This window comes from Oryza glaberrima, chromosome 11 (assembly GCF_000147395.1).
Source record: "Oryza glaberrima chromosome 11, OglaRS2, whole genome shotgun sequence".
In the NCBI taxonomy this organism is placed as follows: Eukaryota; Viridiplantae; Streptophyta; class Magnoliopsida; order Poales; family Poaceae; genus Oryza; species Oryza glaberrima.
In genome coordinates, this window is record NC_068336.1 from 2,208,680 (window position 1) to 2,231,311 (window position 22,632).

Below are 22,632 nucleotides of genomic sequence, written 5' to 3' on the forward strand. Positions count from 1 at the left end.
GCTGCTGTTTGTTCAGATTTTCATTTCTGGCTGGGTGCGTACTTCTAGATGAAACCAGCGTGTCTGCATCATCTCCAGCCACGTTTCTTCAGGTTAATTACAGAGGAAAAGACGATGAAGCAGAGCATATGCTGCAAAGAGGCAAAGAGGATATGGTATATATTCAGAGAAAGTTGTAACAGATGCTAGCTGGGTAAGCTAAAGCCAAATGCAGCTACGGTGATCATGCGACGCGCCATGGAAAAGAAGAACAAAGGACGAACGACACAGGGTTACAGTTTTAATACAAAGCTGTCGGGAGCAAGATGGACGAACGAACAGGGTTACAGAGGCATCATGATCAGTGATCAGGTCTTCAGTGCTTACCACCCTCCTGTTTCCAGATAAAAAGACATGAGTTTTTGGTTCTTTTAGCCTAGTCTTGCCATTGTTGTGAGCATCATTTACTTTCAAGTCGTCCAGGCCGGGTTTCTGAGATGTATACAAATATAATTCCGTTTTACTGAGCAATATTTGTAGATGAAAGTTTATTTTGCAATGCCCAGCTTTGGGATGCCTTTTGCAGGGTTGCAATGTACTAGTCTGTCAAAAAAAAAAAAGGCAAACTCTAGCTACGAATCTAGATACGTATGTGTCTAGATTCATAGTTAGAATTTGACTTTTTTTTTTTACGGAGGAGGTATTGCAGTATTTGGGGGGCAATATGCGGTGCTTCGGAAGAACATGTGAAGCAAAATCAAGGATGTCAAGCAAACTCGACGTAAAGTTGAGGGATTACAAGTGAACTTATCTTTTCCTTTTCTCATGAGGAAAGACGACAATGTGTACTGGGCTTGAAGCCAAATATGTTCTGGGCAACGCACGTGGCCATGTTGGGCTTCGATTAAACTACTGGTATCAGTTGACCCAGTCCGGCCCGTTCCATCACCGCCGCCTCCGGATCCGCCTCCGCCGCCGCCGTCGCCACTGCCGCCGCCGTCGCCACCGCCGCCGCCTGCAGTCTCCACCGGAGCTACCCCTGTATTGATCTAAGGGGAAGTAGGAGAGTGGAGGGGATCTTGGTTCGGGGAGCGGAGACGAGGCTTCTACGTGGGTCGGCAACTTGGGCACAAACGTCAAGGACTCCGCCGTCCGAGCTCGAGCTCACCGGCTACGGCTGCGATCGAGGACCACTTCCCTGAGCAGGATACCGCCGCGCGCGCCCACGCGTAAGTAAATTCTATCGCCCTTTCTGAAATGTATCTCCCGTTTTGTGTAATTTGGTAGAGAATTAACCATCCATGACAACTTCATGTACGTCAGGAATATGGTTAGGAGGCATCACAGAACTAAAAGACCGATCTTGCTCTTCAAGCTCGACATTTCTAAAGCTTTCGACTCAGTGAGATGGGATTATCTTCTCAACCTTCTGCAAAATAGAGGCTTTCCACACAAGTGGCGGTGCTGGATAACGAGCCTCTTGTCTACCTCCACGTCGAAAATCATTCTCAATGGTATCCCTGGTGAGAAAATCAATCATGGGAAGGGCCTGCGCCAAGGTGACCCCCTCTCCCCACTCCTTTTCATCCTAGCAATGGACCCACTCCAACGACTACTGGATAAAGCCACAGAGACTGGCGCACTTAGCAAGCTGAGAGGCAGATCTGTGCGTTTTCGCACATCCATGTATGCAGATGATGCGGCTGTCTTCTTAAACCCAAATAAGGGTGATGTAAGGGCTTTCTCCCATCTACTGTGCCACTTTGGAAAAGTGACAGGGTTATGCACAAATCTACAGAAGTCACAGGTAGCCCCGATCAGGTGTGACAACCTAGACCTTGATGACATATTGGACGAAATACCAACTACTAGAGCATCCTTCCCAATAAAGTACCTAGGGCTCCCTCTTTCAACCGGAAGGCTGCGCAAATGTGACCTTCAGTTACTTTACGACAAATCACTGAGTCGCATAGCAGGATGGCGGGGGAGGCACGTTGGTCTCGCAGGTCGATCAACCTTGGTAAAAGCCGTTCTTACATCCCAGCCAATTTTCCTACTGACGGGCTTGAAAGCTTCCAAGAAATCCCTTGAAGTCTTGGACAAATAGAGAAGACAGTTCTTATGGGCGGGTAATGAAACCATCATAGGAGGGAAGTGCAAGGTGAATTGGATGCGGACCTGCCTCCCTACGGCCTCGGGAGGTCTTGGCATCCTGAATCTCGAAAAATTCGCAAGGGCCCTTCGTTTGCGATGGCTCTGGCACGAATGGAAGTCGCCGGAAAAGGCTTGGGTGGGGTCAGAAACACCTTGTGATGAAACTGACAAGCTACTGTTTGCAGCGACAACAACAATACAAATTGGAGATGGAGCGAAAGTGAGTTTCTGGGAGTCGGCTTGGCTCCAAGGGAGATTGAAGTATGTCGCACCGCTAGTCCACGCGGCCTCTAGGAAAAAGAGCAGGTCCCTCAAACATGCTGCTTTAGCAGACCAATGGCTGCACGACCTTGCTCTACCAACAAACGAAGGATGGACAACGGATCTGATTGACCAGCTCATCACTGTTTGGAGCGCCGTTCGGAATGTACACTTCACGGAACATGAAGACCAGATCACCTGGAAGCTCAACAACCACGGCGAATACACGGCCACCTCAGCCTATAAGGCGCAGCTGTTGGGTACAACATCGTCAAATTTTGACACATTGATATGGAGGCCTTGGGCACCGCGCAAGTGCAAGACCTTTGCCTGGCTGATACTCCAAAACAGAGTGTGGACATCAGACAAACTAGCAACCAGAGGCTGGCCCAACGGATCCACATGCCCTTTATGTCGCCAGACTCAAGAGACAGCTCTCCACCTGCTTGCGGAATGTAGATACACAAGGAGAATCTGGAATAGAATCGCGTAGTGGACAGGTAATGAACATCTAAGACCTTCTAACTGGCAAATATCTTTGACGGTACATGAGTGGTGGGAGGCCACCGTAAGCATACGAGAAGCACCTAAGAAGGCACTACGCACGTTAGCCTTGCTTGTTAACTGGGAGATATGGAATGAAAGGAACCGGAGAACTTTCCAGCACAAGGAGTTGCCGGCGCTAACTCTGCTAGCCAAGATAAAGGAGGAAGCAAAAACATGGGGGTTGGCGGGTGCAAAAAATCTCGCTGCCTAGTTGACAATGTAACTGCCTATAGTTAGGGCCATGGCCCTGGGTTTTTTGTTTTCTGTACTTTATCCTTGTTTGTACAGTTTTCGTCTCCTCTATTCAATGAAATTGACGGCCTCGTCGATTCGTTCAAAAAAATTTGGTAGAGAATTATTAGTGGCGGATGCGAGTGATACTCTGGAGAATCTCCCATTCATCGCGGGATGGAAACTAGTAGTATAATATTTTTCTCACAATATGGAATGCCATTTAGCACTTAACTCTGGTTGAATTGGATTCGGAGTCCAAAAATTGCAACTGAACTTAACCGATCTCCAGCTAGAACTGTGGTTGCTGAGGATTAGATGGGTTTAGTTTTCGTCCCTTAATTCTATAAGCCCTGATGGATCATGGATATGATGAGAGTGGAACAACTTTTGCAACAGTTTATATAATTTAGTTCATTCATTTGGCTCTTTCGCCTAATTATTCTGCTCTCCAGATTGTCGTAATCAAATATCTTATCACATCAAATGCAAAAAGGTAATGGCCTGATTTTTTTTAGAGACAAAATGGCCTAGCTGGTGGAGAGGGAATATTGGTGCTGAAGCTGTTTCTGCGTGCATCAGTGTCAGTCAGCACACAAAAGCACAAGCGAAGAGTTATTAAAAACATTCGATCATAAATGGATCCACATAACATAGTACCAGAAATGAACCAGTAAATTACATGAATCAATTAAGTGTCTTCCACTCAGATACCAGTATAGATGTACCAAGTATAGTGATACTCGTGCACGCTGGTTAATTAGATACTCGTTGCCGGTTCTAACTTAGTTGGGGCAGCCATCTGGGTTGTTGTAAACTCAGGAGGTGTTGGTAAGTTGGGTGAGAGTGATAGGCTTGCCTGTAGCCTCCTTGAGATTGAAGGAGCTGAAGCCCTCGGTGAGAGGTTCACCATCTCCAGTGCCTGCATCCTGAGCTGCATTGGATAGTCCTTCACACATCCAATCCTTGGACCAGCCCCAGTGCTCCATTTCAGGGACAACTTGTGGCCAAGCTGATAGGATCTTGATTCCCTCTTGGATTTCACCCTCTCAAGAATCGCTTTCCGCGGGACGTCGATGGTGGCTCTAGGGCTTTGTAGCCCACCTGATAAGGTTCTTTGGTAGGTTGGCTTTGCTTGCTCTGTGGCAGCATTGTCGCCTTCGGCACCTTCAACTTGTGAAGATGACCCAGATGCCTTGTTTTCTAGTACCATGTTTTGTGGGAGAATCAATTGTGGAGGATTGGATTCAATGATGGCAGTGATAGGGCTCTGAACTTTATTAGGAACTGGTTCTTCATACCAAGCATCATCGTCGGATGGGCGCACCTGAATATATACACAAATAAGAACTCATTGATTGAAACCATGCATTTGATATATTTCATAAATACTTAGCCTGAAATATGGTGTACCACGTTGTTGAGATCAACTCCATTCTCCTCTAGGAAGTTCATGAAGTTGCTGAGGTTCTCTGCACTTGGTTTGTAGTGACCACTATAGGCCCAGATGGACTGAAATCAGAATAGATCATCAGAGATAGAAAAAAGTGCTGATTAATGCACCCAAGGAACAGAATCATGAACAAGTCATATGAAAATTATCAAAATGTTCTCTTATAATGTGCTTGCGACCAGAAGATTAGATAATCCATTCTGATGTCCTTGTAAGTCGTAACTAAGTAAATTGATCAAAGAAAAAAAAATCTGAAGAATCTTGTGGGAGTTATATTGGGAAAATGCGATAATGTAAGTAGATATTTTGATTTAGCAACGATAAAAGATAGGTAAATTTAAATGACCAGTTTGATCCACTATACAAATTTCAACCACTTACGCGAAAATATTTATAAAATCCATCCAGGCATTGTCTAATATTTGTCACAAAAGGATATGCATGCTAAACTGTCATATCAGGAAAGTAAAATGCAGTGCACAAACAATAATGAACCTTGATAACTCCATTTTCTGCTGTAAACCTCCCAGCAGCTATGGTAGCACCTCCTGCTAAAAAGCTCGAGTGCTGGAACACACCTTTCTCTTTCTGCATGAATAAATCAGCTTATATATATGAGTAAATATTTATAGAGATGCTAATTAAGCTACCAGCTTATATGAGTAAATCAGCACTAACGAACACAAAATCCTTATGGCACGGAGAAAATTAAACCACCTTGCCAGCATAAAGTCTCTTCGTTGTGCTCATAACAAAAATCCACTTTGACCCTTGGCTTGTATCAAGGGGTTCTTCAGAGTACTTATGGATAATCTTTCCTTCTGTAATGATGTATTCATATTGCTCACGCTCTTGCTGCAAAACATGCATCAGATATATATAATTGTTAGAACCATCTGTAGGTAGGAAGCAAAAATATAGATCTCACTAACAATATTTTCATGTTACAATTTTGTAGGTTGCTGAATTTAATGGTTTGTTTCAGTTGTCAAGGATTATATATGCAGCAACTATAGAAATGATCTTACCGGACCAAGATATTTTATGCATTGCTTCTTCAGCTGAGCTCTTGGACACTCAGGAAGGTCAGCATCTTTTCCATCCCCAATATCAAGCCTACATTTGCAAAAAGAACATTACTGAAATCACTGCACAATCAAACCACTCACTGAAATTTATGTGATTCAGTGCAACACTGAACTTAATGCATTCTATTTGCAAATTAATCTCTTTTTGTCAGACACATCCAACCAGTTTAATTATTCCAATGACATGGAGTAGTTTGCAAATGCAAGCGCACAAATCACAGTCAACTTCTCACCAGTAGAAAAAAGGCTGGCCGGCCTGGCTTTGGCACCAGACATCATAGTAGCACTGCAGATTGTGACCATATCTATGCCGTGGGTCAATCTATACAACGAATGATAATTGCTGTCATAATTGCATATGTGCATCAAAAGTTTCACATAATGAACGAAAAAAAGCAGAAGCAGAAGCTTCCATCACGCCATCATGATAAGCTGTGAAGCTTTCTCATGAGCGATGATGTATTCATGCTCACACCTGACGAACTACAAGTCCAATTAAGTCAACTGATAGCAGCCTCTTTTCACGTGTATATATATAATAAAAAAAAACAAATACCATTAATTTCTGAACCATAAAAGTACTAGTAATACACTAATACCTGATCAAGTAAAGAACACTGGTAAAATAAAAAACACTAGTAGATTTGTACTGTTGTACTTACAGCCTCGATCCAGTGCTGGAATGCCAGCTTCCGAGCCTTGGCGTCTCTTGATAAACCCTGACCCACCTGCATCAAAGCTCAGATTTTTTACAGCAATTTCGACACAAACAGAAGATTAATCAAGGAGATGCAGACCAAACAAACCAAAAGAATGCCTCCTTCTTTTTTTCTTAACCAAAAGAATGCCTTCTTTTTTTCTTGTGGAATTTTGTGGTAGGCTGCAGGTAGCAGCAACTGAGAAACGGAAGGAAGTAGGAGACCTTGGAAGCAATGATGCTGACACGGCTCCAGCGGGAGGCGACGGTCTCCGGGTTAGGGTCGTGGAAGAAGGAGATGGTGCTGTAGCTCAGCCGCGCGTAGTCCAGCGCTTGCCACCTTCAAACAATCCAACGCACAAACTTAATTTCTCGGTTAAAAAATTTGATTACTTTTAGATTTCTTTTTTCTCTACACAAATTAAACAGTTTGAAACTTTGAATGGATGCAGGATGCTCATGCCATAATCTCAAAGTCCGGAGGCTAAGTTCCAAACAGATTATTGAGCAAATAGTTGTCACCGATTATCTACTTGATTATTAAGATAAATTAGATATTTTTGATATATAAACTTAATAGATAACTTAAAAACAATGAGTAAAGTGCATAAAACGGTCCTTAAATTTGTAGGGTTATGACAACTAGGTTCCTTAACTCACAAAATGCAGATTTAGGTCTTAGAACTTGCCAAAGTGTATCATTTAGATCCCAAATCGACACAACCCCTATATGATCCTACGTGGCGCTGATGTGGCATGCCATATGGACATGACGTGTCCTTTTCTTCTTTTTTCCTTAATTTTTCTTTTTTGTTTTCTTCTCATTTTTCTTTTTTTCCCTCTCTTCTATTCGGGTCACAGAGAAAGGAGAAGTAAAAAAAAAGAGAAGATGGAGAAAAAGATAAGAAAATAAGAAAAAAGAAAAGGTAAAATTTGTTCGTGTGGCATGCCACATCAGTGCCACGTAGGATTCTATAGGAGCTGTGGCGATTTGGGACCTAGATGACACACTATGACAAGTTCTGGGAATTCGATATGCATTTTGAGAGTTTAGTGACCTAGATGACACACCCCTATAAGTTTAAGGACCGCCTATACATTTTACTCTAAAAACAAGTGGTCCAAGTAATATAGGTAAGTAATATAAATAATATAAAATGCATTATTCAAAGCGTAGAGTAAATATTCACTTCATCTTAATTTGATCATCCCATAAACGAAGACCACAAAAACCAAGAACACCAAAACATCTACCATTCTAAAATTAGGTACTCCATTGTTTCGTGTCCAACAAAAAAAATTAATTCACTTTAAATGTTGCGCACATAGTATTTCAGGATGTACATTTACTCTTTGCATAAATAAACAAAGAAACACTTTGTTAATTAGATGATGATTATTTTGGAAAAACCTAAAAAATCTTAGGTGATAATCAAATTCGGACAGAGAAAATAATTAGTTTCGATAATCCAATAAATAATCTGAAAAGAACAACTAAGTGCACAAAGTTCGACTTAATAACTTAAACCGATGAAAAAAGATATTCCACATGAAGGTTGGTGAAGAATCCGGTTAATTAATCATCACCAGAGCTCCTCGACGACGACGGCTGTGTCGGCGAGCTTGCGCCGGGTCCGGTAGCTCCGGTACATCTTCTGCAGCTTGGTCGCCGCCCCATCCTCGCCGCCGCCACCGCCACCGCCGCCGCTTCCGACCACCGGAGAGGAAACCTCCGCGTCGAGCCTGGAAGAGCCCGCGTGATCCAGCCCGGCCGCCGCCGTCGCCACCGCCATTCTCGTGGTCTAAGAGGAAGACGCAATAGTGCAGCAAAATCTACCACTCCCTTCACCAAATGGAGACGACGATCGAGAGAGAAACAGAGGCAATGACGGTGCTAGCTAGCCTTGTCGAGAGGAGAGGGAACGCGAGGAATTTAAGCAGAGAGTTTGTGTCGCTGTATGTGACACGTGAAATGGAGAAGAAGAATAACTAAAATTTGAGGAGAATAATTAAAAGATGTTTTATTCTGTTCTATATATATTCTGTTCGCGCCAAAAAAAATTCCAAGTAGCCTAGCCTACACGAAGTCGAAAAGTATCGTGCTGGAAGCCTGGAATGTGTGTAACGGTATTACAGTGATGACTCAACGACTGGCTGCATGCTCTTACTGTTCAGGCCCACAATCCCACGTGGTTACTGCACAAACAGTGAAACAATCGAACAAAATTTACCAAAAATTTAAAATTTTAAAAACTTGGTTATGTTACTAATCTCTTATCGCTACTTCACCCCAATGGTAAACCCGTCGACACTTAACCGTGCGGTAAGGGAAACTTGTATGTGTGTGTATATATATTTCTGTAAAAGAGGGTAAAAATTTTGGCTCGTATGTATTGATAGAGCAGAGTAAGGAAAATCCGTTTTCACTTGCACATAAATACACGATGAACCCTTTTTTTAAAAAAAATAAAGAAGTTAATTTGGTTCATATTTATCCTCAGTTGCCTACTATATATAGTCCCTTTTTTTTAACAACTATAGTTGTGATTCGTAAATCGTCTTCAATTCTGCCTTTTAACATCTCAACTACTCCAAAGTGCTACCACTACCATAGTTATATACAATACAATACTCCAGTAGACCAGTACACTGTAAAAGCTCTATTATATTTTTAGGTCCTGCAGTCAGCACAGTGTTTAAATCTTTTTTCAAAAAATCTATTATATTATTAAAGAAATAGAAAAAGGAGTCTCCACTTTCACTCTCATGGCCTAGAAATTCTCACATTAATCGGAGAAAAAGAAAAAACAGAGTCCATATAGAAATACTCACTCCATCCCACAATATAAGGGATTTTGGGTTTTTGCTTGTAACGTTTGACCACTGTCTTATTCAAATTTTTTTTTGCAAATATAAAAAATAAAAAGTTATGCTTAAAGTACTGTAGATAATAAAGTAAGTCACAAATAAAATAAATAATAATTTCAAAAAATTTTGAATAAGACGAGTCGTCAAACGTTACAAGCAAAAATTCAAAATCCCTTATATTATGGGACGGAGGGAGTACAATTTAGAAACAGCTGAAATTCGGAATTAAAAGATAAGGAATATTAGAAGAGAAGACTAGAGTCCATATAGAAATACAATTAGGAAATAGTTGAAATTCGGAATTAAAAATAAAGAATATTAGAAGTAGAGTATAGAGTTCATATGGAAATACAATTAGGAAATAACTGAAATTCGGAATTAAAAATAAGGAATATTAGAAGTAGAGTATAGAGTCCATATAGAAATACAATTAGGAAATAATAGAAATTCGGAATTAAAAATAGGGAATATTAGAAGTAGAGTATAAAGTCTATATAGAAATACAATTAGGAAATAATAGAAATTCGGAATTAAAAATAAGGAATATTAGAAGTAGAGTATAGAGTCCATATAGAAATTTAAAACTAACTAAAATTCGGAATAAACATAATAAAATTAAAAGTAGAGTTTAGAGTTCGTATAAAAATACAATTTACAAATAACTAAAATTCGAAATTAAAAAGAAACATGGGAAGAAGGATCTAAAGTTAATATAAAAATACAATTTAGAAGTAGGTGAAATCGAAATTAAAAATTAATGAATATTGAAAGATGAGTTTAGAGTTCACATAGAAATACAATTAGAAATAATAAAAATTCAGAATTAAAAATAAATAATATTGGAAGAAGAGCCTAGAGTCTATATAGAAATACAATTTACAGATAATGAAAATTCGGAATTAAAAAAAGAAATATTGAAAGACGAGTCTAGAGTCCATATAGGAATATAATTTTTTAAAAAATAAAATTTAATATTAAAAATAACTAATAACTAAAACGTATATAAAATACAATATGAATATTACACATTAGTAGTTTTGTAAAGTTAGTACAAAATTTAAAATTATGTTGTTATTTTAATATATTTGAATAATACATTGAAAAAACATATATGTTATTATATAAAAGAAAATATAATGATGCTAGCCGCGCAGAGCCACCATGCTAGTTAAAATAATATCAAGCACCAAATCCAAGCAAGAGATGTAAGTTCATCAGAGACAGGGAGCTCTTCTGCGTTGGATTGGGTCTCTGAGTCGGATCGACGGTGCCAATGGGCCAAGCAGGCCGGCTTGGGCCTGTAAGCTGAGTGGCAACAGGGAAACCTTTGCTAATTAGATTATGATCATTTTGGAAAATCTAAATAATTTTAGGTGATGATTAAATTGGAATAGTGATAATAATTAGTTTTGACAATCTAATAAATAATCTGAAAAGAAAAAATAAGAGCACAAAGTACATAAATATGGGCTTATTCCTACTACGACTATAATCTACACTTCGAAATACAGAGATTTTGCACAGGCAACAGGGAGAAAGGAAATTGTGAAAAGAGCTCAGATTCAAGAGTCCTCTAAAACAAAAGGGATCAGCTAACAATCACTGGACTCCAAAATTCACCTTCTTCTGCTGAGACAAGTTCACTGAATTAGATTTTCCACAAAAATAAGATGGGCATTATATTTTGGATGTGTGTAGGAGCACCATCGGTTACCCAAGTGATGATTATATGCCAAATGGGTTATTAGAAAAATCAATTTATGGGTAATTTTTTTATGTGTTCACTTAAAAAAACATAAAAAAAAAAGAAACTACGTTCGAAATACCTTAAAATCAAATCTAAAATTTAGTTTTAAAATTCAAATTTTAGCAGCGACGTGTTGTTCATGAATGGGTTGCAGGAATGATCTGGGGGGCATTGGTAGATTGAAAGTGGGATGGCAATCACATGTTCATACGATAAGAGTAATGTGCAACGAATGAGCGGAAGATACGCGAGGGAGACTTAGAGCTGAAGGAGGAGAATGGTCTGTGGTGACAAAGGAGATTGAGCGATGGAGATGGGGTGGGTTATACTTGAGGATACATTTGGTGTTAAAAGATGATGGGCTTCACTGGCATTTGCTAGGTGAGGATGGTGTAGTGGGGTAGGATCGCTGATTAGCGCGTCTGTGTCACGATCTTACACTTCTAGCTCATAAGACGCATGTTCCGCCCTTTCCTTTTTCCTTTCATTTTAGTTGAAGGTTTTGCAAATAGAAGTTTTTTGACAAATTTTGCTACAGGATACTACGATTTTGTGGTTTTAGCCATAGGGCACTGCCCGAACTCACTTTTAGGGAAGACACTTCATAAACGTGATAATTTGCCGATGGACACCGCGCTGATTAGAATAATATTTTCCGGTTGAGGAGGAGAGAGAAATCGCGTGAAATATCAAAAATACCCTTAGGCCCACATGTCAGCTCTTCTATCTTTTCTCTCTCCTCCCATCCTTCGTCTGATGCGCGGCGGCGGAGGACGAGACCGACGCTGCGATGGATGTCGAGCCCGAATACACCCGCGTCGCGGTGGCGCCACGACCACCTGCCGGTGCGCGTACTCCAGCACCAGCTCCGTATTCCCGGCGCCCGGCTTCTACTTCCGCGTCACCAAGAGCGAGCATCTCCCTCAGCTCGAGGAGAAGCTCAAGAGGATCTGTAAGCACGCACGCACATCGACCGTATACGTTTTGCCATTTCAACCTTTTTTTTTTTGCCATCCTATTCTTATTAGGAACGTAATAACACAACTAAAGCATGATTTTCGTGGACCCTTGGCATTCTTTTCCGTCCATGAACGCCGGCTCGCCGCCGAACACCTCTACCTCGACCAGATGCATCGGCCTCTTCCCGAACAGGTCGGCCTCAAGATCGAGCAGCTCGCTCTCCCTCCCGACGAAGCCCTCGTTGCGGGTGAAGGGAAGCTCCGGGCGCACCGCCGCCGCCGCGTGCCATGATCGGACGGCGTCCGCCACCGCGTGCCGCCCAAGCCTCGACTCAACGATCTTGAGGAGATCGATCAAGCGGTGCCTCTGGCTCGCAGCGTCCACCTCCACGGCCGATTCCGCACGGGACAGCGCGCCCACGGCCTCCCTCCAGTCCCACTTGCCGCCGTCGTACACCTTCCACAGGTGGCCGCCGAACCTCCTCTACAGATCGCCATACTTCTCCACGATGTCCTCCGCGCGGCAGTCGCCCTTCCCGAGCCCGACGAACAACGGCATCTGGTCGCGTGGAACGGGCTGCTCGTGGAACGCCCGCACGGCGGCGACGGCGGAGGCGACGGTGCCGTGCTCGCGGGACGTCGTGGTTGGTGACATGAAAGAAGCAGCACGAGCGTGCGGCGGCGCGGACGAGCGGGACGGTGGCCGAGCGCGGGAGGGAGAGCTCAACGGTCGGGAAGGAGATGGCCAGGCTGCCGTCGTCGGGCAGAGAGGGAGAGAGGATTGGAGAGAGGGGAGAGAGAGTGAGACGAGCGACGGAGGAAGAAGATGACGTGGAGGGGGAGGAGGAGCTGACAGCCGGGCCCGGGTGACAGATGGGCCCTAGTGCAAGGGCATTTCGGTCACTCCGCCTAAAATATTAGGCCCCCTAGCGCTTCGTCAGCACGGATTTATTATTTTAAGAGGCGCGGTGTCCGCTGGCAAATTACCACAGTTATAGAGTGCCTTTCCCCAAAACTGAGTTTGTGCGGTGTCCTACAGTTAAAACAATGAAATGACGATGTCATGTAGCAAAATTTGCCAAGTTTTTTAGATTGAAGTTTTAAAATGTATGTTTTTAAAGAAAAGAAATTGTGCACTCAAACATTGCTGCGCTAAATAGCAATCTCGGAGAGAGTTTGTTCAAAGCCAGCCCAGTCCAACCAATTCATCACAGGAGGCCTGGTCCTCCATTTTATGTCTGAAAACCTGAAAAAAAAACTGGCCGACTCGAAATATTCCTAGGGTTGGCCTGTCTTTGTCTTTGGACTTGAATGTTTCTTTTTGTTAGGCTCGGGTCGGCAAATTTTTGCTGGAGCCTAGGGCCTGTTTAGCTTCCCTAGCAAGTTTTTTCACCTTGTCACATCGAATGTTTAGACACATGCATAAAACATTAAATATAGATAAAATAAAAACTAATTAAATAGATTGCGTGTAAATCACAAGACGAATCTTTTAAGTCTAATTGCTCCATGATTTGACAATGTGGTGCTACAGTAAATATTTGCTAATGATGAATTAATTAGGTTTAATAAATTCATCTCGCAGTTTACAAGCGGATTCTATAATTTGTTTTGTTATTAGACTACATTTAATACTTTAAATATGTGTCCGAATATTCAATGTGACACGGCAACAATTTTTACCCCTGAATCTAAACCCAGCCCTAGTTACAGGATGAATTTGACGTGGGAGTTGTGTGGGATTATCTATATCATCGATCTGCAATCCTATGGCCTCTAATTGAGTAACCTCTCAAACTTTTTTCAGAACGTCACCTTGTGAAAGTATTTAAAAAATGCTCAAATTAATATGTTCATTGCGTAGCTAAGGCTTTAGTTTGCTCTGGGCTGGCCGACATGCGGCTCACGCACATATGTTCAGTACGTCATAGAGAATAAAAATTACTTTAAAAATTACTTTACTGGTCAAGATCCTTGTGTACTAGTAGTAGTATGTTTAGTAGTAAGTCCTAAAATATACAGTTCAACTGCAAGCTCATCACAGATCAGTTACAGCAATTGTCAACGCTACTCCATCCCCTGCATCCTTTTCGATCTTCGCAAGCAAACAGCTAACATCTGAGGATCATGCATCCGTTTGACCTTAATTTGAGCGAATTATTCTTTTTCAATCCGAGTTTTGTTACAGACTAGAATAAACTCATTGGATATATTTGAAGAAATTCTGACCATTGGTTGAAATGGTCTGTAAATTGCGAACAGTTATTATAACTGAACGTAGAAAAATGATAATTAAAACAAAAATATGTGATGATAGGGCATGAATTTGCCAATAGAAGTGTTGGTTTATTTCTACGCCCAATATTAGTAGGATAATATTATACAAGAGTAGCTAGCTAGCCACGGGATCTTATACTTTGTGGAAATGTACTTAATCACAGCCGGTGACTGACACGTTGGGTTGCTTCATTCCATAGTTAGGCTGCTAAAGCACATGTATCTTTCCTTGACGGATTGGTTACACACTAAACGTGGAATTAACTAGCTTAATTAACTAGTAATTAGGCATGCAACGACAAAATTAGCCAATACAATGTCCTGCGATCCTGACCTGTAAAAACGCTGTTGTACCAGCTGACCTAATTATCGATCGATCGATCGAGCTGACCCGGAAATCCTGCGATGACACTTCGAATAAGTGGAAAGGGTTGCATGCATGTATAAGCAAAAATAATTTTGCCGCTGCAAGCATACATGCAAAGCTATTACTCCTGTCATATTTCATCTTGACATATAGACTAAGGATAAATAATTCTACTTATCATCTATTTAAATATGCTACTAGTCATTCCTCGTAAACAAACGATTCATTAATATTTACATTTCTCGATGCCCATATAGCCAATCTTGTGTGGAAGAATGGAGAGTCATGCATTAAATTTGAGAAAGTCATTAAGAGGATAGGTTATTGGATTGAAATATGACTATCAAAAATAGAATTTTTAGATTTAGAAATATAACTATCAAAATAGATGGAGGGAGTATTAAGCTAATCACGTGCTGGGAAAGCATGGTATATTGCATGTGGACATGTACAACCTTGGAAGCAAGCAACTCCATCGATCGCCTATAAATTCCATCGCAACCATGCATGCAATCACACCAGCAACTAAACACATCACTAGCTACTTAATTAGCAGCAGCTACAATCTGAGTGTAATTAACAGTGTCGTGATGGCGCCTAGGCTGAGCGCCGTTGCATTGGCGGCGTTCCTGCTGCTCGCCGTCGTCGTCGCCGCCGCCGCCCAGCCTAAGCCTAAGCCGGGAAAAGGCGGCAAGCCGGAGAAGGGAGAGACGCCGGGGAAAGGTAAGCCGGAGGAGAGGGAGACGCCGCCGGGGAAAGGTAAGCCGGAGGAGAAAGAGAAGCCGGAGAAGAAGAAGATAAAGGTGAAGTGCCAGGAGAGCCGTAAGCTCTACCCCTACTGCTCCGCCAAGATGATGGAGTGCCCCGACACGTGTCCCACCTCCTGCTTCGTCGACTGCGACGCCTGCAAGCCCGTCTGCGGTGAGCCGCCGCCGCTACCATTCTTACCAATCGGGATTAATCTTTAGTTCTAAGTATTTAAATTAGAACTAAAGATAACAATATTTAGTCTTAATTTTTTAGATTCGTAGTTCTGATTGAAAAACTGGGATTACACAGGAGGTTACCAACTAGAAGTACGAAGCATTTCTCCGCCAGTGGTTGCATCTCCATCTTGTCTCTGACGTATACTCTCTGTTCTTGTGCAGTGTGCAACGTGCCGGGGGCGTGCGGCGACCCGAGGTTCATCGGCGGCGACGGCAACGCCTTCTACTTCCATGGCCGGAGGGACGCCGACTTCTGCGTCGTCTCCGACCGCGACCTCCACATCAACGCGCACTTCATCGGCAAGCGCGGCGCCGACGGCATGTCGCGCGACTTCACCTGGATCCAGGCCATTGCCGTCCTCTTCGACGACGGCGGCGCCCACCGCCTCTACGTCGGCGCCAGGAAGACCGCCGCCTGGGACGACGACGTCGACCGCCTCGAGGTCATCGTCGACGGCGAGCCGGTGCTCCTCCCGGAGGACTCCGGCGCCACCTGGACTTCCGCCGCGGTGCCAGCGCTGACCGTGACGCGCACCAAGGCGGCGAACGGCGTGCTCGTGGCGCTCGACGGGCGGTTCAAGTTGAGGGCCAACGCCGTGCCCATCACCGCCGAGGACTCGAGGGTGCACCGGTACGGCGTCACCGGCGACGACTGCCTCGCCCACCTCGACCTGGCGTTCAAGTTCGACGCGCTCACCGGCGACGTGCACGGCGTCGTCGGTCAGACGTACCGCTCCGACTACGTCAACAAGTTCGACGTCAGGGCGTCCATGCCCACGCTGGGGGGCGACCACAGCTTCGCCACCTCCGGCCTGTTCGCCGCCGACTGCGCCGTGTCGCGCTTCGGACATGGCGGCCGCGCCGCCGCCGTCGCCATGGCCGCGTAGCTCGCTGCACTGCGTATACCGACTTAAATCATCATGCCCTCTTGAGTCTGATGCTATGATGGGTACGAGTGTTAATTGTTCTGTTCATTGGCCATGGCTGCACGCCTGCACTGCATGATCGTCAAAGTGCGAAGTAATAATCTTGTGTTCGTGTTGATTAGTTGATGTGTTGATATTCGCATCAGCTGCACTGTAGTATTGAACTCTGCAAAGAAATAAATTTCATGATTTTTCGTAAATATTTGGGTATGTTCAGAAATGGATGCATGGTAAACCAATGCAGAATGATGTTAAGAATACACCGTAACACTTTGTCATTGCTTCGAAAGAGTGATCGATACTGGCTCAAAGCAAACAAAATACGGTTTTTTAACTTTACAAAGTTATTTTTCGTACAAATCATTGAGTAGAAACTATATTCTAATTCAGTCTTGTATCTACGGTACAAGGATTTGCAGACATGTCTAGAGTTTAATGGCACTTCCATTTTCAAGTGATCTGAAGACACTATCATCGTGTCTTTATAGAAAAATGTAATCTTTTTTCCACATAAAAGCAACAGCACACTTGGTGATTACTAAGAAGACAATAATTAGTAGTAGCAACCACTCAATGCAACAGAAAATGGCCTTTGGTATAAACGTATTAAAATAATACTAGAATCGATGTTACTTGCAGTTACAGAATAAGGCTCTGCTTTTATAGCATTTTCCTTTTTGTAATATACGAAAAGAGACACTTGCAGAACGAACATAACAGGCAAGACATAATAATTCTGTTTTGCTAACCTTTGGGTTATGGCAAAAAGGTGTAATCACCTGAAACCGATGCGTCAGGATTCATGTAAATTCAAAAAAAAAAAAGAAACTTAGCAAAAAAAAAACTTTATTCTGAACAACCAAAATTCAGCAGCAGCATTACTCATGCATCAGCTTGCAAAGGGTGCGGGTCACATTCACTTTGATGCCTAGGCCTGCCCCAATGCTTTCCCAAACGCAAAAGCCAGAAATCCCCAAATGAAGGAAAACACAAGAAAGGAAAACGAGAGCACCTCAGACTACATATTCCCCAATGCTTTTCTTCACTGGTAACCTCATAGTGCAAGGATGAGTACGGATGTAACATCATTGGTGCTTTCGGACTCAAGAAAATGAAAACAGAACATTGGGTCATCGGGTTAATCTTCAGTGGCACAATCAACCCAGGGACATTTAAATCCACAAACAACGCAATAATCTAACTGAGGAGGGAACAGAGCATCTCAGACAAAATATTCCCCCAATAGTTTCTTCACCGGTTGACTCATAGTGCAAGGATGAGTTAAGATGGATGTAACATCACCGATGCTAAAATAAAACCAGAACATGGAGGAATCAGCTGCCAAATGCCTCATCAGCTACAATCTACGTGACTCTGAACAGGGCCCTAGTACAACACAACGGCATAACCATTCATGTGCCCTGTATTAGCAGTCCACGGTAGCAAAACAGCCTAATATTTTACCGTCTAGTTATAACAGAAATGTAGTGGCTAATCCTACATAGATATGCTTGACACATTACAGCTAACGGCGGTAACAGCATCAGTCGCCTGAGTCCTTACAGATAGTAGAAGAACCAGAGCAGATCCATTCTAGCTGGCATCTTCAGTTACAAATCAGGTATTATACATGAAAATGGTGCATCGGGTTCAAATGCATTCAGAGAAGAAAAGACAACTTCAATGCTTCAACTTATACACCAAAGAAACATCAGCAGCATTACTTATGTAATGCAGCCAACTGATCAAACAAGACTAAACTTAAAATTATTCTGTGATCTTTTTCATGAATCTTGTATGAGCACTAAGCAGCAGAATATTCCTCATACACAACCACAAGCCCAATATTTTTCTAAGACTAACAGAAATAGAATGGTCAATTGGTCATTTCTGCATAGATGCTTGAAGCATTACAACTACTGGCCATAACAGCATGAGTCCTCACTGATAGAAGAACTGGAGCTGGTCGATTCTAGCTGCCCAAATGGTGACGCATTGCAACAACAGGAGGCATGATAACAACAAAAAATGAGACCATTCAGCATCAGATTTGAACGTTCACTAAAGCATGAGCAATAAAACATGTAATGAGTTCAGTTCTTGATCTATCAAAATCCAAGGCATCAGACTAGATCCACATAAGGTTCCAAAACTCACGTTGACAAACAGTTTCATCAGGGATAAAGTAGCAGATTTCAAGTAGCATTAAAATTAACTAGATGATGATAATAATAGGAGAGACGGTACGAACAGAGAGGAAAGGGATATATCTCCCCGAGCCTAATCGATCTCCTGGAGCGAGGCCCCGGCGGCGCCGGCGGCGGCAACGTCCTCGGCGGTGAACTTGCCCTTGGCCTTGTCGGCGGCGCGGCCGCTGGCCTTGCGGTCGAGGATGGCCTTGCGGTCCTTGTCGAGCTTGAGCTTGGTGACGACGACCTTGGATGGGTGGATCCCGACGTTGACGGTGGACCCGTTCACCTTCTCCCTGGTGATGCGCTCGACATGGATCACCCACCGGCGGCGGTAGACCTGCACCACCTTGCCCTCGCGGCCCTTGTAGCTCCCCCTCACCACCTGCACCTCGTCGTCCTTGCGGACGGGGATGGAGCGGACGTTGTACTTGTGGCGGAGCTCGGTGGAGAGCGCGGCGGACATGAGGACGCGGCGGACGGACGACGGCGCCGTGAAGTGCGCCTTCCGGCACTTGCGCCGGGAGCTCGTCACGCGCGGATTGCGCTTCATGGCGGCGGCGGCGGAGGAGGAGGTGGTGGAGCTAGGGTTTTCGGAGGAAGGGGATGAGTGGGTGGCGCGGGTGGAAGAGAGGGTATATAGCGGATTCTGATCGGGAATGGACGGCCAGGATGAGTTGGAGTTGGACGGAATGGGGTAATTGGGCCGAGGTCTTTTCTGGTTTTGTGGGCTTTGGGCCATAGATAAGATATGTTAAGTGGGCTAGTCTTGGATGGGCCGGACGTGCTGATCTAGCAGGGGAAAGGCCCCTCTGTTGGAATCCAGCCCATTCTGTTCGTTCGTTTGCAGCAGAGAAGTTTGAAATGAGTTTTCTTTTTTTTTTTTTTGGAAGGAACTCAACTAAATCCTGTTAAAATTCTACAGAAATTGTTGCTTTCGAAAGGAGCTCAAGGTACTAATTCTAATCCAAAATATCCATGTTGCAAGGCTTCAATAATAAATAGCAACCACGGTACAATCAGGTTGACAAATGAATATGACCGGTCGGAAATTCTGGTCATCGAACTTGTGTCAAGCTGGTACAAATTGAGAAACCGCTAGGCAAAGGGGCCAAGTTAAATAATATATAAAACTAAAATCCACTTAATTAGGAACGGTTTTCATCAGTGACCAAATTATTTTTGCAAACCATGATTTGCATACAATGCATGTTATGAGATCACCTCTGTGCCAACTGTAACCAGAAATTTGGACATGCATCGCCATATTCTATCCTTACATCTCAACATCGTCAACCCACACAACACAATACAACTGTCTCTTCTCAAGCATATTATTGACTCGCCGTCCAGTCCAGCTGGATTTCGCTCGTCGTTATCTTGCTCATCCCGCGACGAGTAGCGATCTGAGCATCGGCGGCGATGGAGTGGATGCCGGATGGGCAGCCAGCTCCGGTGGGTCGCCGTCGAGCTGTAGCCGTACGCGACGGCTGCATGCCAAGTCGACGACACGAAGAAAGAGAAAGAGAGATAGTGATCGATCGAGCGTGCGTGCGTGTGGCGCACACGAAGTACGTGGGGGGGAAAAAATAGCCCGCTTCGCGGCATCGACCGATCGCTACCAACAGGTGCGGATCTGCTGAGGTAAGTTCTCATGTTTTTTTTATATCTATATTAATATTTTAATAAGACTGATAATTAAACGGTAGCGTAAAACTGAAAGGTCGATAGCATAATTAACTTTTAAATTTTACTTTTGGAATACGGACACCATGTTGCATATGAGCCGGGGAGGATGAGATATACTTTTGTTCTTGCATAAGACGTTTTGAATTTAGTCAAAGTTAAATTGTTTTAATTTTGAATAAGTTTATACATAAATATAGTAATATTTATAATACTAAATTAGTGTCATCAAATCAATAATTAGATATATTTTTATAATAAATTTATTTTGGGTTAAAAATATTACTACTTTTTTCTATAGATTTGGTTAAACTTAAAGCAATTTGACTTTGACAAAAGTCAAAACGTTTTATAACCTGAAAAGGAGGGAGTAATTCACACGAATCCTTATCTTAGAAAATTCGAAGGCAAATTACATTACTGTTAAAGCCGCCATTTCAGACTGAAACTGCTCCATACATGGGCATTTTTAGTTGCTGTAGTATAGGTTACAGTGCTTCATCACGGCTATCTGTTTCCACAGTCTATGCGCAGATTCTTGGCTACTCAATTTTCATGAACACCTACCTCACTGACTCTGCAGAACTCATGTATTTGTCTTCATCTCCAATTCGTCAGCTGTAATGCTTGACATTTAAAGTGATGCTGAATTTTGGAACTGTTCTGAAGTGATTTAGTAGCTTCACTATCTCTTTCCTGAAGTGATTCAGCTGGATGGTAAACTGATGTATATATGCCTGAAACGTGCTAAAAAAACTAATACCGCTAAACTATCAAATCGACTGGTTTTGATTGTTCCACGGAATGTCAAAGAAAATGAAAGCCTCTTTGATCACCTGGCACTTTGGCTGCATTGGCATATGTGTGCTAGCTTTGCCATAACTCTGGTTAGCTGCCCCGAAGTTCTTATCCATTTCGTGCACAGAAGTATGACAAGAAAGGATTTAGCCCATGTTTTTCATCTCCTTTTTTCTGAACTATTACGGTCATGGAGTTGGATACGTTCACAACTCCTCAATTGAGCCTCATTGCATATGCATGCAGCCATCCGTTTCAAATTGTGGCTAGAAAATTTCCTTTAACTGAGCATGTCCACCTCAAGATTGAAGTGGTGGCCTGAATGCGAAGCAAAAGGAGACACTAACACGGCCTCCATTTCTCTTCTCGGTGCCGTCCAAATGAGCAGTATGACACTTTGTTCCTATCATCTAGCCACTTACTTTCTTCCTAAGGCCAAGATTTATTCTATCTTAAAAAAAACTTACTTTTTATATATCATCTACCACCTCCGTTCAAAAAAAAAAAAACTCAATCCTAGCTAGGGTTCATAGCTATGTCTATATTCGTAGCTAAGGTTTTGTCTTTTTTTTAAGAACATAGTAGTAGCTACTAGTCTCTCCGGGCATAAATACATGCTGTTCATGTTTTGGATATTGACCATTTGACCCCACTTATAAAATACAACTATAACCACCAGTTTCTATTATTACATATTTATTCACCCCAACAAATTATATGTTATTTTTTTTCTAATGGTAGTACTTTTGAGAGAAATCTGACCTATAATTTCAAATATATCCCAATTAAATACTAAAAACATGGTAGCTATTGTCTAGAAGGAGAACTACGTATCATGCATGCTTTTTAAAAAACAAATAACATCGGATAGTGCCAAAAAAATGATATAGTAGGAAAAAAATGACAAGACTACCGTCCTATAGGACTAGAATTAGAAAAAGACAAAATCACCATCACACACCAACAATGCTTTTAGCTTACGAAAAGAAAATTTTTAGGTGTCACATCATATGTTTGACCGAATGTTGGAAGATATTTTTGGACACGAATGAAAAAACTAATTTCATAACTCGCATAGAAACCGTGAGATGAATTTTTTGAGCCTAATTAAGCTATCATTAGCATATTTGGGTTACCGTAGCATTTATAACTAATCATGGACTAATTAGGCTCAAAGGATTCATCTTGCGATTTTCATGCAAACTGTACAATTAGTTTTTATTTTTATCTATATTTAATGTTTCATGCATGTGTCCAAAGATTCAAGCCTTACACACACTTAAAAAACTATCACCACACCTACCATCACTATGCGAGATCGAACACCGCCAGACCTACAAACATATCATGCATGCTGAGCACAAAGCCAAATTAATGCATAACCGACAATAGCTGAATAGAGTAGCCCAGGAGTGGAACC

The 22,632-nt window shown here is 42.6% G+C and overlaps 3 protein-coding genes and 2 non-coding genes across 6 annotated transcripts; 1 reads left to right on the top strand and 4 right to left on the bottom strand.

Annotated features, from left to right (window-relative positions):
* Nucleotides 1-3,786: 3,786 nt before the first annotated feature.
* LOC127753709 (IQ domain-containing protein IQM3-like) lies at nucleotides 3,787-8,320 on the bottom strand. 2 transcript variants are annotated; one of them, XM_052279131.1, is made up of 9 exons: nucleotides 7,997-8,320; nucleotides 6,635-6,749; nucleotides 6,375-6,440; nucleotides 5,946-6,034; nucleotides 5,653-5,740; nucleotides 5,342-5,479; nucleotides 5,120-5,212; nucleotides 4,588-4,683; nucleotides 3,787-4,498 (listed from the first exon to the last, which is right to left on the bottom strand). In XM_052279131.1, exons 1-9 carry the CDS (start codon nucleotides 8,200-8,202, stop codon nucleotides 3,932-3,934), a joined length of 1,458 nt encoding a protein of 485 aa, XP_052135091.1. In that variant the 5' UTR covers nucleotides 8,203-8,320; the 3' UTR covers nucleotides 3,787-3,931. The 2 variants fall into 2 exon arrangements, with proteins under 2 accessions (XP_052135091.1, XP_052135090.1); XM_052279130.1 differs by having other exon boundaries at nucleotides 4,585-4,683.
* A 6,753-nt stretch (nucleotides 8,321-15,073) lies between these two features.
* LOC127755448 (uncharacterized) lies at nucleotides 15,074-16,500 on the top strand. The gene is made up of 2 exons (XM_052281128.1): nucleotides 15,074-15,548; nucleotides 15,776-16,500. Exons 1-2 carry the CDS (start codon nucleotides 15,074-15,076, stop codon nucleotides 16,498-16,500), a joined length of 1,200 nt encoding a protein of 399 aa, XP_052137088.1.
* A 1,045-nt stretch (nucleotides 16,501-17,545) lies between these two features.
* On the bottom strand, nucleotides 17,546-17,637 carry LOC127756125 (small nucleolar RNA snoR26). Its single transcript, XR_008013164.1, has one exon. It is a non-coding gene; the product is annotated as a small nucleolar RNA snoR26 (small nucleolar RNA).
* A 117-nt stretch (nucleotides 17,638-17,754) lies between these two features.
* LOC127756124 (small nucleolar RNA snoR26) lies at nucleotides 17,755-17,850 on the bottom strand. The gene has a single exon (XR_008013163.1). It is a non-coding gene; the product is annotated as a small nucleolar RNA snoR26 (small nucleolar RNA).
* Nucleotides 17,851-18,568: 718 nt separating this feature from the next.
* Nucleotides 18,569-19,354, bottom strand: LOC127755449 (60S ribosomal protein L26-1-like). The gene has a single exon (XM_052281129.1). The coding sequence runs from the start codon at nucleotides 19,279-19,281 to the stop codon at nucleotides 18,820-18,822; it is 462 nt and encodes a 153-aa protein (XP_052137089.1). The 5' UTR covers nucleotides 19,282-19,354; the 3' UTR covers nucleotides 18,569-18,819.
* Nucleotides 19,355-22,632: the final 3,278 nt, after the last annotated feature.